At 33.0% G+C, this 16680-nt stretch overlaps 1 protein-coding gene and 1 long non-coding RNA gene across 2 annotated transcripts; one reads left to right on the forward strand and one right to left on the reverse strand.

Annotated features, from left to right (window-relative positions):
- Nucleotides 1-8993: 8993 nt before the first annotated feature.
- LOC110228015 lies at nucleotides 8994-9567 on the reverse strand. Its single transcript, XR_002331614.1, has 2 exons — nucleotides 9288-9567; nucleotides 8994-9193 (listed from the first exon to the last, which is right to left on the reverse strand). It is a non-coding gene; the product is annotated as an uncharacterized LOC110228015 (long non-coding RNA).
- A 753-nt stretch (nucleotides 9568-10320) lies between these two features.
- LOC9301308 (subtilisin-like protease SBT5.6) lies at nucleotides 10321-16094 on the forward strand. The gene is made up of 9 exons (XM_002863417.2): nucleotides 10321-10510; nucleotides 10723-10915; nucleotides 11035-11250; nucleotides 12084-12195; nucleotides 13841-14408; nucleotides 14497-14591; nucleotides 14678-15035; nucleotides 15132-15345; nucleotides 15462-16094. The coding sequence occupies exons 1-9, from the start codon at nucleotides 10436-10438 to the stop codon at nucleotides 16004-16006; spliced, it is 2376 nt and encodes a 791-aa protein (XP_002863463.1). The 5' UTR covers nucleotides 10321-10435; the 3' UTR covers nucleotides 16007-16094.
- Nucleotides 16095-16680: the final 586 nt, after the last annotated feature.

Consider the following 16680-nt stretch of genomic DNA (forward strand, 5'->3'; position numbering starts at 1 on the left):
ATAATCTCCAGGCGAAGAGATGGATTGGTTGCTGCTAGCGGACTAAACACCAAAGAAAAAAAAAAAAAGTTGATGACTTATTGTACTCAGATCAAATTAATAAGATAGGATAAACAAACCTGAGTTGACGAGTCACTGTCAACCTCTTGTTCACTTCCCTGAAACAAAATAGAAAGTATAACATATTTAGATAGGAACAGCTCCAATCAATAAAATAGCAAACATAAGGGGATAATATATAACGTGTCTGTCAAAGACTAATAAAGAAATTGCTTTAATAGGCTTACCGTCTCATCAGTTGCCATACCATTGCAATGATCATTGCTTTCCTCAACAACAGGGGGGTGCAATGCAACCTAATTTGATTGGAAATGCTTAAATCAATAAAATAACAAACATAAAAGGATAAAAGATAAATTTTGTATTAACGACTAATAAATAAATTGCTTTAACATGCTTACCGTCTTCTCAGTTGGCATACCAGTGGATAGCTCATTGCTTTCCACAACATTAGGGGGTGGCACTTCAACCTATATTGATTGGAGAGGCGTAAATCAATAAAAATCAAACATAAAATTAATAAAGATAAGTTGGATATTAACGAGTACTATATAAATTACTTAACAATGCTTACCGTCCTATCTTTTGCCATAGCATTGGAAATATGAGTGCTACCCTCGACAGTAGGGGGAGGCACTTCAGCCTATTAGGATTGGAAAGCCAAAATTGGAAATAATGGCGAACAAAAAATGATAACAGATAACTTGTGAAGTAATGACTAACAAAAAAAAGCAGGAAAATACTTACCGGCTCTTCTATATCCATACCATCGCCAAGTTCGCCATCAGGAGAACCATCGGTACTAACTTCCTTTGCAGGCTTCTATTTAATTGAATATATAATTGTTATCGGGTAATAAAACAAAAGGAATACATCAATGTTAGCAGGTAAGATATAGCGCAAAATTAATAATCGTCCTCTGGGCAACACACTAACAAAAGTTACTCCACTAACCTGAATATTATCAGTCACAACTCCATCTCCATTGCTGCCATCGACATCATGGGGAGGCACTTCAACCTATTTTGATTGGAAAACAGCCACTCAAGGATAGAAAACAAAATGTGATTTGCTATAATTTGGCTGTTAACGTGTAATAAAGAAAATGCTTCAATATACTTACCGGCTCCTTCCTTACCATACGATTGGCAAGTTCTCCATCATTTGCAAAATCACCCCTAACTTCATTCCCCGTCTACATTTTTATTGAATATATCGTTGTTAGTGGGTAATAAACAAAAATAATTTGTTTGTTAACGTGTAATACAGAAAATGCTTCAATATACTTACCGGCTCCTTCCGTACCATACCATTGGCAAGTTCTACATCATTTGCAAAATCACCCATAACTTCATTCCCCGTCTACATTATTATTGAATATATCGTTGTTAGCGGGTAATAAACAAAAATAATATACAAATTATTAGCAGCCAAATTTCATTCATCATTAATTATCGCCTTTATCCCAGACAAATAATATTGATACCCCACTAACCTGATTGTTATCTGCGCCAACTCGATCTCCATTACCAGATTGGCCAACGTCATTGTTTCGCCTAGGACCACTGAACTCCCCGCCGTAATTCACATTATAAAAATCAGCTATAGCGTCAATAGTACCATCATAATCGACACTCCGTTGGGGCGGTTGGGATGATGCAGAGGCATTTTTGGTCCGGCGACTAGGCCGGCGAAAAAGACTGTCACCACGATCATCTTCAGAGTTACCGGCAAGATTGTTGTCAGACAACTGAACTTCTTTCCCATTCTCCGCAGATATGACGGTGTTTGCAAGAAACCAATCAGTAACAGCTTTGATAATCTTTTTGGAGTGGGCATTGAGTTTAACATCTAACATACGAGATAGCTCGTTCATGTCAAACGGTCCAGAAGCAGAAGCCTCCTCAATCGGCGGTGATTGGTGGGACCGTCTGATACCAGTTGGGTTTCTTTGATTTATGCCCTGCTTCTTGCCTTTCCTAACACGCCCACCTTTCAATACTGCAGATCTTTTTTGTTTTTTTGGAGCTACTACAACTTGAGAGGGGATGCAACCACCGGGAAACATATCGTTGTTAAACTTGAAACCTTGCTCCGCGAGAGACACCATCTTATCTACACTGGGATCTACTTCGTCATCTGACCACGATAGATCTTCCCCATCATCAAGAACAACTTCAGGACAAATTATAGGAGCGACAACAGCCTAACAAAGTTAATGCGGTAACAATTATATTAGTTAAACCAAAAGAAAGTTTTCTGCTAATGTGAAGACAACAAAAATCACATTAGTTGCTAAGAAAGTACGGATCGGTTAAAAATCCATTTATTACCTGACATTTTACATCTATTGCTTTGGCGTTTCCGAGCTTAAAAGGTACCACCTGATGAGGGATAATTTCCACAGCCTCTTCATCAGACTCAGACCCAATTGCTTCTCCCAACCCAGGACCTTCTTGAATCGCAGGGACGGCTTGAAGAACAACAAGCTGCAGGGCGTATAATAAACCTTGCACAGCCACCGAAGTAGTTGCGAGCTGTTCAAGTTCTCTTTCTTTAATCGAATTCATCATCATCTCAAAGGTCAGACGACCCCAGGGGTAAGCGAGAAATGAAGTTAGATTCTCAGACATTTCGGCATGCTCTTTCACAATTTTTGGATAATGAGATGTGGGCAGTAGATAACCGTCAACCAGTGCAAGAATAGCATAGCGAATCCGCAATGATGGATCATCAGTCACTTTCTTCTTCAGCATTGTAATAACTCGTTCAACAGTGACATCTGTCTCGAGCCCAAACAACGTGCTATAGAAAGGAATCTCCTTCCCAGCGGTCCCCTTCCTTTTTTTTTTAGGGACAGCGGGATAACGACCACACGCAAGTCCGGTTACAAGACGAAACTCCCGGAGAGAGAATCGAACCGGCGTCCCAGCATAAACAACCCAGATCTCATTTGATTTGGCGATGTCCAACTGCCGACCGAGCAGGCTAAGGCCGAAACTAGCGGACCAAGCAGGCTTGTTTGGAAAATCCAACAACCCACCAAGAGGAGAGTCTCGGATTAACTGTATCTCGGTTTGATCCAACGAATCGATAATACCTCTTAGGGTTTTCATTTTGTTGTAAACATTAACCCTCTCTCCAAGGGGTTCTTCACCAGCAGCGATAAGGCGATGAGGAAGCCCGAGATCTTCCATCTACGAAATCCAGAAAGAAAAAACTGTTAAACCCAGAAAAAAGGGCGATTAGATGGAAACGTTAATAAATTAAATCCTTACTTGAACAAACTACACGATTGAAGAGAAACAACTGAAAGATTATAGACCCGAAATTTGATCAGAGAAGAAATCAAAATCAACTATAGAAAACAATGAGACCAACGGAGAAAAAAAGGAACTCAAAGAGGGTGAAAATATAGAAAGGGAGGAAAACAAATAAAAAGCAGATGATATAGAACCCAAAAAAATCGGATCCTTCGATTTCTCGCAGTCTTAATGATTTCTCTCGAAAATGCAATCGAAGAGAGATATGATATCTCCGTTTCTGACACACGTATCCTGTACATGCAATATTTCTCGCTTTTACTCGATAGGTGGGTAGGGGTTTAATTGTCAACAAATTGCTACAGAGGCCTAGCAAACAGTGTCAAAATCTGTCAGTTAATTTTTCAATCGTGTATGGTTACCGCCTATAGATTCCCTTGATTAAAATATTTTTAAAAACAGATCATACTATATTGTACCTTATTATGAATTAAGTTCCAACTTCCAAGTAAAACAAGGAATGACATGCTCGAGCATGGGGCTTACTTAGGCTTTGTATTTGGGACCTTGGCATATAGGCTTTTGCAAGTCCTAGTACAATACAAACATATATATAAGCACAAAATATATCAATTATATTGGTCAAACTTAACTAAGATTACAATCAAGTTCATATAATGTCCCCACCACTCAATTTGGTTAATTGGTTATTAGTAACGTGTTAAAACATTCAAAATCACATTAAAGGACTTCTTTCACCCCAGTAACAAAAACTGTAAAGATTACCAAAGGTGTCGTGAGTTGGTGGTTTGCACAAGCTCACAACCGTCTCGTCCTGAATTCTGAGATTAATCGAGTTTAGGTTTGAAATACCTAAAATTATAATTAAAAAGAAAAAAGAAAAACTTGAATTAAAGATTAATTGAATACCGTTGCATTGTTTATCAATGTGATATCCTCATTTTACTTTTCAGTTACATATTGTTGAATAATGAATTAGAAATATAAAATAAAAAAAATATATTTTTTGATCTCAAAAATGGAAGCTCGGAATTGGTGAAGATTGTGTCTTTTCCAAAGAAACATTGTTTCAACATTTTGTATTTTCTTATTTCTAGAAGAATTAGTATTAAAACGGACAAACTTGCATACATCTCTCTTGTACAACTGTATTATGTAACGTATGTAAACAATGTCTCTTCAGATTTGCTCACTTTCTCCAAAAAGAATTTCCATATAGACTTTTTTTTTTTGTCATCCGAAATTAATTAAAATTCAAAAGAGTCATTCCTGGGGAATGTTGTTTACATATGTGATATGAAGGGGTTTTGCACGAACTTTTCGTGTTAGATTATCCGCTTTTATATTTGCACTACGAGAAATCAAAGATAAAGAGAAGGTTGAGAATTCTTCTTTGTCGCTCTGGAATTCCTCCAAATACACTGAAAACGCCGGCCATTCGGTTGGAGAAGACACCATCTTTATCAGGTCTGAACAATCTGTAAAAAAAACTACATCTTGACTATCTACACCAATCATACACTTCATCGCCCAGAGAAAGGCCTCGACTTCTGTATGTAATGGAGATAGACTTTTACGGAGGTTGGCAGCTCGGCAGCTCCCATGGTTGGCGGCTCTCCACTTGATGATGTACAGAACCATCCTGTACCGGAGAACTTATCATTTCATTTCTATGATCTATCCAGAAAACAGCGGTATCTCGTGATCCATATAGACTGTTGACAAGAAAACAAAAACAAACTCGCAGCCGGCATATATCAACAAAAACAATAAAATAACTCAAAGTGAAATTAATAAAAAAAAAACATTGCCGTTTCTTATTTTGATAACTTATTGCAGTGGAATCATTCATATTTCATACATGGCTACAAAGCCACACATGTGAATCTCTTACTGAAAACCCAAATATAAAACAAAAGTATCCACCCATATTTTTGCAGGTCAGACTTTAAATTATGATACCAACATTAAGCTAATATCTTACTATAAATTCTAACATAGTTGTATAATATATATACCAATTTATTAAGTTACATTAACATAGATATTGTAATGGTTTGGAGTTTGCACAATATTTAGTTAATTTGTTTTAGTTACACTAACATATATACCAGAAAATTGTTTTTTTTTTTTCTCCTCAACTGTACGGGTTGCTACTTGCTAGCTGAACCCAAAAAAATGGATAAGAAGAGATATGGTGATTTTTGGATGAAGACAAAAACAAGTAGAGAAAAGAGATAAAATATTTAACAAAACTCGAAATAAAATATTATAAGACAAGGACAAATGAGTATGGTCGAATGAAATCTCTTATACTCCAAGAATAAACGTGCAAACAAATTAAATATTCTTTAAAAAAATTGGTTACACATATATTACTTTTATAAATTGAAAATCTCACTTTCAAAATATCTTTTATGCGTATTCAACTATAGTAGCACGTAAACCTTCTACAACATTATTGGAATATATAGTCAAGTGATTTGTACTAATATGATTAATGTGTTGCTCTCCAGTAAAATCTACACATGCATGTTGACATAAACAAAAATACTTCAATGTTACTTTAATTCTTGTACCATTAATTGAAGTAAAAAGGTAAATACAAATACACATATGATCTAAAGTAACGATAAAAATCTGAGCTATTCTTTGCTTGAGGATCAGATCAGTTGTCGTCTAACTCTAATTCTTGTTCTATCTTATGTCACCTCACAAAATGCAAGAAGATAATAAATAAATCAGTTTCAGATTATTAAAAAAAAACTTTGAATTTTGTTATGAGAGTTGTCATAGCAAACAAAAAATGGGCAGAAGAGAGATTATATTTTCCCAAGAAAACAGAAGGCATATGATGAAACAGAATCTCCCAATCAAATGCTTAGCTACTTTTTCGTAGCCAATTATGTACGTCGATGCCCCTCAATTATTTTTCTCACTTTTTTCAATTTATTCGACCGAGTGGGACTTACAATATTCTTACACTTTTATATTCAGTTGTCACAAAATATGTTATACGGTAGATATACGGTAGGAATTGTATAACAAAATATTTAAAATTTTCAACTTTGACAAAAAACTATCAAAATATTGTAATATTTAAAATTTAATCAAATATTTTATTTTCAAAAACATTAATAGAATGATATATTTTTGTTGAAAAAAATAGTTTTATTTTGGAATCATTTTAAAAATACAGTATACAGTATTCACCGTATAAATATTATATATACGACTATACAATTGCACCGTATAAAAACATTGTATAGCAAAAATGCACTATGACTTATCAGCGTACAACATATATTCACATATATACGGTTATACATACTGTATTTTAGAACATTAATTGTTAATTAACCCAAATATATACCATATTTTATATTTGGAGAAAATAATATATATATTCAGATAAATAGGTTTTTCTATACTATGTAAATAACTTAATATAAGAAAAATATCTTAAAATACTTGTAATGACGTGACTATCACCGTTCGTGTTCTCCCACATTTATCTTTAGTAGTTTGGTTCATGAACTCATTCTCGTTTAATGATCGGTAAGCTATTTCAAAAAAAGCTCCGACTGCTATTGTTTGTAGATTATCATGTGCCCTCTTCGTATGTGGGTCTCTTGAAGACCAGATCGTTATTTCAGAAAATTTTAATGATTTACCCACTGACCTTGCAAATTATCGTGAAATTTTTGTGTGTTGTTTATCCTACATATATCACTAAAAGATCATTTTTAAGTAACTAGATTTGAACCCGCAGTACACCGCGGGGCTATAATGTTTTTAAAAAAATCTAAATATAATTATTTTTGTTTATTAATAGAGAGTATAATATAATATTTTGACCTATTTTATAAATGTACCATCCATATATCTATATTAATAGTTTTGAGTATCTATATTGTGTTTTAGGTTTAAATAGTATATCTATATATACACTTAAACGACATTTGGCTTTCTCCTTCTTCTTGCCTCAGTTTAGGAGAAATATTTTTCTTGCGGAACTATTATTTTTTAAAAAAGATTTTTCTTTCTTAAACTTCTAAATCTAGATTTTACCCCGCGGTACACCGCGGGTCGATTTTTTTATAACTAAAAAATTATTTTACAAAATTTTAAGTTGTATTTGTTTTGTTAATATTGTTTATTTTGTTTAGTGTTTCTGATTTTATAATTAAATTTTATTTTTAATTTTAGGATTTCGTCCATAGTATATTGTTTAATATTAATATTGATCTAAACCCGTTGCACCATATAACCCCGTCCCGTAAAATTAAACATTATTTGTTATTTTTTTGACTAATATTTTTATCCACTACGGGTCGCAGATTCATGCGGATAAGCACGTAGAGAGTTGCGGGTTTGCGGGTCTGCGGGTCGACCCGCCAAAAGAGAAGCTATCTTTTGAAACCCTTTGTTTTGTTTAAAAGTTTTAAGAAAATATCCCTAAAAAATAATTTTAATTATATGAAAAAAAAAGTAGAAGAAATTGTAGTATCAACATTCCCGATTTTTACATCACTCGTTACAATTAATTTTTTTTTTAGCAGATAAAAATCAGAAGTTAACTAAGTCAAGATTTTTAAAAAGATTGTGTAGAGATTTTTGGTAAATTGTTGAGAACATATTTGATTCCAAAATCTTTACTTAAATAGATAAGGAAAGATTTTGTAGAGACTTTTGCTAAATATATGAGAAATTAATTTCAATTAAAAATCTTTACTTAAATAAAACAAATCTAAATAATTAATGCTAATGGCATGTCATTGTAAATACTTCTCAACTTCAGGATTTATTTGCTAATTGTGATCCAAAAATGTATATATAGACTAGATTTTAACCCGCGGTACACCGCGGGTCGACTTTTTAACTAAAAAGTTTTAAATTTTAAGTTGTAATTATTTTGTTAATATTATTTGTTTTGTTTAGTGTTTAAGATTATATATTGAATTTTGATTATTATTTCTAGGATTTTAACCCGTGGTATATCTTCCGGTATTATTATCGATCTAAACCCGTCCCACCATATAACCCCGTCCCGTGAAATTAAACATCATTTTTTTTAATAACACATTTGTTTAGAAAACATATAATTCGAGTCAATTTAAAAGCTTGATTTTAAGTAGTTCCATAGTATAAATATTTATAATTTTTATAGTGTTCAAATATTATTAATATTATAAACTTTTTATGGAATTAAATATTATAGATACTTTAAATATTATTAATTTATACTTCTTATAAGGTTAAAATATTTATAATATTTGAAACCTTATAAATAATAATAATCTAAAGCAACATATTATTCTTTAGACATAAATAATCTTTATATATTTGGTAATAATTTTTTGGGGTTAATCTAATTTATAAATAAACATTATTTATTGCCAAAATGAGTTTGGTTTAAAATAAGTAATATAGCCAAATGAGTTTGTCAAATAACGAATAGTAACCATAATTTAACTAATCTACATTAAAATAAATATATTTAGAAAATGATTTACTCAAAAAATTGATAAATATAGATTAATCTATAAAGGTTATTTTATCTCATGATTTTTTCATTTGATGGTAAACCACTAAATATTCTTTAGTAAACAAACCAAAGAAAATTTTCAAATCAATACTAAGAGCATCTCCAAATCAATATTAAGAAGCTACAACGGATTATGGTTAACCCTGCAAATATTTTCACACTCAAACATGAACCAATATACCAAAAAAATAAAAATCAGAATCATTTCCTCATTTGTCCAAACACAAAAACATGTAGATTAAGGTAACGTAGAAGGACCAGTTTCCGAATACACTGGGAAGCTCCTCAATTCAACGTGAGGCTATCAAACATAAAGCCATAGAAAGATGAAAGTGAGTGATTTATCAAAAAAAAAGAGATGTAAGTGATTCAAATCAAAGAAGAATAGGAAGAACCTTAGTCCAAGACATGTAGAAAATGAAGCAAATGATTTGCAGAGCTGAGGGACGGCGAGAGTGGAACCATGCACATTGATTTGATGACTAAATAACCTCACTTATATATAGAGAATAAGTAGTCCATTGATTTAGGTCTTGTTATGATACAATATTAACAAAAAAAAAAAGATTTGATGAGTAATTGTTATCTTTAAGTTATATATTTACGTAATTATTTTCCTAAAAAGTCTACAACAGTTATTAGGTTCTGTAATTGTTTTAGGAAATTATTTATTTTGCAATACATTTGTCGTTAGAAAGTTTTTAAAGTAAAAGGAAATTATTGTTTTTATTTATTATTGCAATTAATGATGGATCTTTAATTATGAGAAATCATACAAAATATATTTGAAGATTAGAGTAAATCACGGAATAGTTATTATCGAGATTTTTAAAGTAATTAGTTGGAGGAGATTTGAGGAACGATCTTTAGAATAATATCTTTAATTAATTTTTTTAAATCTTAAGAATTAACTCCAATGGCATTGTTTGTAAATACATTCCAACTCCAGGATTTATTTGCTAAAAGTCATCCAAAAATGTATATATAGATTAAGTTATTCATTCTTGAATGTCTCTCCAATTCAACCATGAATAACTGTAGATATACTACTAACTGTGAGTATATTTGGATAGATATATTGTTTTGTTTCCCTTGGTCAAGCTGATTATATATTGTTAAATCAAACCAAATTATTAATAGCTTATGCCCAGATTGCGGGGAAGGATCCAAGATCTCAGTATCCCAATTATGGTTTTTTTTCTAAATGTAATATGCGACTGTAGGTAGATAAAACGAAATATAACCGTAATCAGTATGTAATTTACCTAAACAATTTTCTAAAAATAAGATATGTGATAATAAAAATAGATTTTTTACCATTAATAACGTTTCTAGTGGTCAACATGAAGCTGTATAGCCTGTAGTGAGTAAGACTCATCCAGTTATCAGATCAACACGATTAATTAGTTAGGATAGTTTTTTAATATCTATATTTACGTTTTGAATTTGTTGCTCTTCAACTATTATAAATAGCCCATCAAACCCCTAGAAAGGATTAGGGCTATAACATTTCACCAAACTCAAAAGATACAAGTTTAAGACCATGAAGAAGCTAATTTCTCTCTTCCCTCTCCTCTTTCTCGTTCCCCTCTTAGCCTCATGTGCTGAAGAAAAACAGGTTCCTATTCTTTCTTTCTTTCTTTTTTTCTTTTCAGAGTCATCAAACTAATCATTGTAGACTTTAATGTTCACTGATTCTTAATTCCAACTATGCCTTGATTTGTTACCATAGGCAGCTTCCCATGAATTTCAAATATTCAAATGTCCAGATCATGTCCTTAATTCTTAATCAATTCCTGACATTTTCATAAAATCTTCTTTTTTTGGTAGGTGTATATTGTCTATTTTGGAGAACATAAAGGTGATAAAGCCTTACATGAAATAGAAGAACATCATCATTCTTATCTTCAATCGGTTAAAGAATCCGAAGAAGACGCTAGAGCATCGCTATTGTATAGCTACAAACATAGCATCAATGGCTTTGCGGCTGAGTTAACACCCGACCAAGCCTCTAAACTAGAAAGTAAGTAAGAAAAAAAAAAAGAAAACAAATTTTGAATGATACCCTTTTGATATTTTGTTATGATTGAAAAGGGTATGAAGTATTAATTAATTAAACCCAATTTTGTTTTTTTTAAACAGAATTGGCAGAGGTTGTTTCGATATTCAAGAGCCATCCAAGAAAATATGAAGCGCATACAACACGGTCATGGGAATTTGTAGGATTGGAGGAGGAAGAAACCGACAGTGATGTTCCACGTCGAAAAAATGATGCGGATGATCGGTTTCGTGTGGGAAGAAATTTTTTGAAGAAGGCAAAGCATGGTGATGGAATCATCGTCGGTGTTCTTGACAGTGGTAAGTTAAGCTGTCTCTACTAATTATTTAGATAATTATTGTTTTCTGTTAGTTAATTATAAATGCGAAAATAGGTTTTGTTTTAAGTGTCATCTATTTATTTATTTTTGGGGTAACTGAGATTAATTCTGTTAGATTATTCAAAACTAAATAACCATAACTTTTTTTATTAGATTATGTAAATAGCTATGAAATTCTTTTCGAAAATAAACTTAATGTGTGTGCTATTTCCTGATCAAATGTATTTTGCAAAATGAAAAAAATATATATAGTCAAGTTCATGGTTATTTAGCTAATGCATTTTTTCCGTTAATGAAATTTGGATAAGATGAACTTGACTATATTTTTTTCGTTTTGCAAAATACATTTGATCAGGAAATAGCACACACATTAAGTTTATTTAGCTAATGCATTTTTTTCCGTTAATGAAATTTGGATAAGATGAATGAAAAAATAGAATTGTGCAACCTTTGTGTTATCCTTTATTTGTATTTTCCTCTGTCTTCTGTTTCCTCACGCACACACATAATAGCGCCGAGATAATAGCCATAAGATTACTTTTAAATGTTAAAATAATATATTGTTGGATTCTGAGAATAATCACATTTTCTTTTTGATGAAAACGTACACCAAACTTAAATGGACCTAACTCCAACGTTGATAGTTGAATTATTACGTGACTAGAGAAAAAGAGTTGCGTTATGGTCAAGAATTCAAGATTCAAGGAACTTTTTGTACTAATTTATCTTTTGGAATCGTTAGGTTCATATCATTATTATATTAATCCGTCATTATTGATAGAATGATTTGTTTATCTATCGGGGAAATAATAGGTGTGTGGCCAGAATCAAAGAGTTTCAATGACAAAGGAATGGGACCAGTTCCAAAATCATGGAAAGGAATCTGCCAAACCGGAGTTGCCTTCAACTCTTCTCACTGTAACCGGTAAGACAATTTTCCTTTTTTTTCTAAGAAAATACAAATTTTTAATAGAAATTCTATGATTTAAATTGGTCAGATATTAAAAACAAACCAAAAAGAGCCAAATATATAAAACCAAAAATACAAATTTTAACTACAAACACACACACACCAGAACTAGAAGTCCAAAATAGATTAAAAGTAAATTATACGTCCATATCAGCTTTGGTTCTTTAGCAAAGATCCAAAGAACCTCATGCTTGCTGCGAGAATCTTCTTTTTTTATATGATGATGTGATATATTATTCTATATTGATCATTAAACCCTTTATGTAAACAAAATTATATAAAAATGTAACTTTTGACTGAAAATTTTGTTTTAAAAAAACTTTTTGACCTATGAAATGATAGAATTCTGAAATTATGTCACGACTTTTAAGTTTATGTTATAATTTAAAATCACAGGCTTTGAATAGTAAACACAATTGACATGAATATGATAATAATGTCACTCCACTAAGTCATCGACAATATAATTTGTATATTTCAAACTTTTTAACTAAAAGAGAATAATCAATAAACTTTTATTTTTTTTTTGGTTTTAGAAATCAATAAAATTATCATTGTAAGTAAATCTCAAAGAGATTCAAAAGTGATGCATCATACAACATATATTTTTTTTTTAAATACACACCCTTTATCATTCCATAATACTGCAGATTTAATATAAAAGAATCGTTAGTTTCACCGTTTTTTATAAAAGTTATTTCTAAGAAAATCATTACCATTATAACATAGATTTCTTTTAATTTTTCAAGGTTTAGCAACATTTATCAAAAAATGTTTTTGCAACATTTCCCATAGAAGTCATAGTTTCTGAGTCCACTGTCCAAAACATTTGGTCACAATCTCAATGTTTTTTGTTCGGTTGCGATAATTGATCACCAACTTTTAAGCTTGCGTATCATCATCATTCACGAGTCACCATTATTCTTTTGAGTCACCATTATTCTTTTATTATATTAGTAATATAAAATTATTTAACGAATTATTTTTCCTGCAGCCACTGTAACTGTTCACTTATGTAAGCCTGCAAATACAAATAAATTGATTTTTAAAAAGACATTTAAATTGGCTATTTTTATGCATGAAACCGAAACTTTGATAATTGATTGTATATGCAAGCTTTGGTATATATGTAAGGGACAAAAACTTATTTGCTTCTTTCTAGATAATATTGTACACCCGTGACTTCTCACTTGTTTCTTTTACCATCAATTCTTATGTTATAATCTCAATGTGTGCCCAAGTTTACGTGTCTACGTACATCTTTTTGATAAAGGCATCTCAAATGTTTAAAGACATAAATAAAGAATTCAATTATATAAAAATAAAAGTATAAAACACTAAATATCACATTGAAAATCATTTGTTTAAATATTCGCTTTTTTTGGAAGGACATTTCATTTATCTACTGATTTTTATATTCCGATTAGATTAAAGTTGGATATATATCTTATCTAGTTTTCGTTGTGTCATGATGTTTTTCTCAAAACATTTTCCTATTTTCTTATAAGTAATTTAGATTTGACACAAAATAATTAGTTATTGTTTAATTGATTATTCCATGAACCGGTTATAACGTAATGGATTTTTTCAATAATTTCAGGAAAATTATTGGAGCGAGGTATTACGTGAAAGGATACGAAAGATATTTCGGAGCGTTCAACGTTACAGAAACCAAAGACTTCTTGTCTCCACGAGATCCCGACGGACATGGGTCCCACACAGCCTCCACTGCTGTTGGCCGTCGAGTCTACGGTGCATCCGCACTTGGCGGTTTCGCCATGGGCTCAGCCTCTGGCGGTGCACCGTTAGCTCGTCTAGCTATATACAAAGCTTGTTGGGCCAAGCCCAATGTGGAAAAAATTGAAGGAAATACCTGTCTAGAAGAGGACATGCTTGCCGCGATCGATGACGCGATCGCTGATGGCGTTCACGTCATCAGCATTTCTATCGGAACGTCCGAGCCTTATCCATTTTTACAAGACGGAATCGCGATGGGGGCGTTGCATGCGGTTAAGAGGAATATTGTGGTAGCTGCTAGCGCTGGGAATTCAGGGCCAAAGCCGGGAACTTTGTCGAATATGGCACCGTGGATTATAACCGTCGGAGCTAGTACTCTTGATCGGGTTTTCATCGGCGGTCTTGTTCTTGGCAATGGCTATACAATCAAGGTAACTAGTCCACACTTATGAGAAAAAAAATTCAATTATATGTTACATTTTTGTGTATAATATAAATTCTTGTTTTTGTGTTATTTAGACGAATTCTATAACGGCATTTAAAATGGACAAATTTGCACCTCTTGTTTACGCTGCTAACGTGGTTGTTCCCGGCATTGCATTAAACGATTCATCGTAAGATTTGCTCACTAACTAATTTTGATAATTAAACTTATTTAATTTGATATTTGACATAACGATTTTATTTTTCTTTTGTGAAGGCAATGTTTACCAAATTCACTAAAACCGGAGCTTGTGACTGGTAAAGTGGTCTTGTGTTTAAGAGGAGCCGGTACAAGAATCGGTAAAGGTATAGAGGTAAAACGAGCTGGAGGAGCTGGTATGATTCTCGGAAATGTCGCGGCTAACGGCAATGAAATTCCGACGGACTCTCACTTTGTTCCGACTGCCGGGGTTACACCAACAGTGGTCGATAAAATTCTAGAGTACATTAAAACCGATAAAAATCCGATGGCATTTATCAAACCAGGGAAAACGGTTTACAAATACCAAGCAGCTCCTTCCATGACCGGGTTTTCTAGCCGCGGACCAAACGTTTTAGATCCCAACATTCTAAAGGTGACTTCCTCTCTCTTTTCTTTGTTAACCTCAAAACAAAACCAAAATGACTCATAACCGAAATTAATCGGTTTGATTCTTTTGCGGTTTTAACAGCCGGACATTACCGCACCCGGACTGAACATACTGGCTGCATGGAGCGGCGCAGATTCACCGAGCAAAATGTCAGTAGATCAAAGAGTTGCAGATTATAACATCTACTCAGGAACTTCAATGTCTTGTCCTCATGTCGCCGGTGCAATTGCTCTTCTCAAAGCCATTCATCCCAAATGGAGTAGTGCTGCTATAAGATCTGCTCTTATGACCTCTGGTAAACAAAAAATTTCATGGTTATTTCTCTGGTCTGGTTTAGCTAAACCAAAATCTTTTAAGATATATAGTCTTTTGATTATTTTTATTTAAATTTCTGTTTTTTGTTTTTGTTAGCTTGGATGACTAACGACAAGAAGAAACCGATCCAAGACACTACTGGTTTACCCGCAAACCCATTTGCACTTGGGTCAGGACATTTCAGACCAACTAAAGCTGCAGATCCCGGTTTAGTCTACGATGCATCATACCGAGCTTACCTTCTCTATGGCTGCTCGGTTAATATCACCAATATTGACCCGACATTCAAATGTCCTAGTAAAATCCCTCCCGGTTATAATCACAACTACCCGTCAATCGCAGTCCCGAATCTCAACAAGACGGTGACCGTTAAAAGAACAGTTACAAATGTTGGAAATGGTAACTCAACAAGTACATACTTATTCAGCGCTAAACCGCCATCGGGTGTTTCGGTTAAGGCTATACCGAATGTATTGTTCTTTAACCGGATTGGTCAGAAGCAGCGGTTTAAAATCGTTATTAAACCACTAAAGAACCAGGTGATGAATGCGACAGAAAAGGGTCAATACCAATTTGGATGGTTTAGTTGGACAGATAAAGTCCATGTTGTGAGGAGTCCTATTGCTGTTTCCTTAGCTTGATTGTTGTTTGCTTTTGGGATGGTTTTATTAGTCGGTTTGGATGTTATAGAGGTCAAAGTGAAAGAAATAGAAAATCTTTTTCTGATCACTCTATAGACTCCTTATGTAATCGTTGTTACTTGTGATATTGGGAGAAACGGAGATCGACCAAGATCGACGGTCGAGATGATTGCACAAGAATATGGAAATCATGAAGATCAAGAAGAATCTAGAAGATTATCATATCTTAGTTTAGAATATTTACCATTATCTCTAAATATATTATTTACATTTATATTTATCTTAAATTAGGAAATCTCATCTCTATATAAGAGAATGTATTTTGTAACTTTATTCGGATGAGAGTCTATTATAATTCTTCCTAAACACTTTTGTGTTCTTTACTCTCATCAATTTATCATGGTATCAGAGACAAGATCCTTTCTGTGGATTTTGGATCCGTTATGTTAGCTTCCGCAAAGAAAAAAAAAAATCAGTTTCGGGAACAATGATGTTTTCTCGCCCTCGCGAGTTTAACTTCTCCTTTTGATTAAACTACTCGCCCTCGTGAGTTGTTTTTTTTAGTCTCGCCATCGCGAGCAACATCCGAACCTCGCAATCGCGGGTGTTATTTTTATTACTTGAACCCTACGATCGGGTATAAACGTCGATGATCTAACGGCTGGGTTTTGTAG

The sequence above is a fragment of the Arabidopsis lyrata genome (genome assembly GCF_000004255.2).
Source record: "Arabidopsis lyrata subsp. lyrata unplaced genomic scaffold ARALYscaffold_8, whole genome shotgun sequence".
Lineage (NCBI taxonomy): Eukaryota > Viridiplantae > Streptophyta > Magnoliopsida > Brassicales > Brassicaceae > Arabidopsis > Arabidopsis lyrata.

Excerpts from the sequence above, each read along its gene's own strand:
- LOC9301308 (XM_002863417.2), top strand. The coding sequence starts at position 10,436 with ATGAAGAAGCTAATTTCTCTCTTCCCTCTCCTCTTTCTCGTTCCCCTC. Across the intron at positions 14,409-14,496 it reads GCAATGGCTATACAATCAAG|ACGAATTCTATAACGGCATT; the intron begins GTAACTAGTCCA and ends TGTGTTATTTAG. Across the intron at positions 15,036-15,131 it reads TAGATCCCAACATTCTAAAG|CCGGACATTACCGCACCCGG; the intron begins GTGACTTCCTCT and ends CGGTTTTAACAG.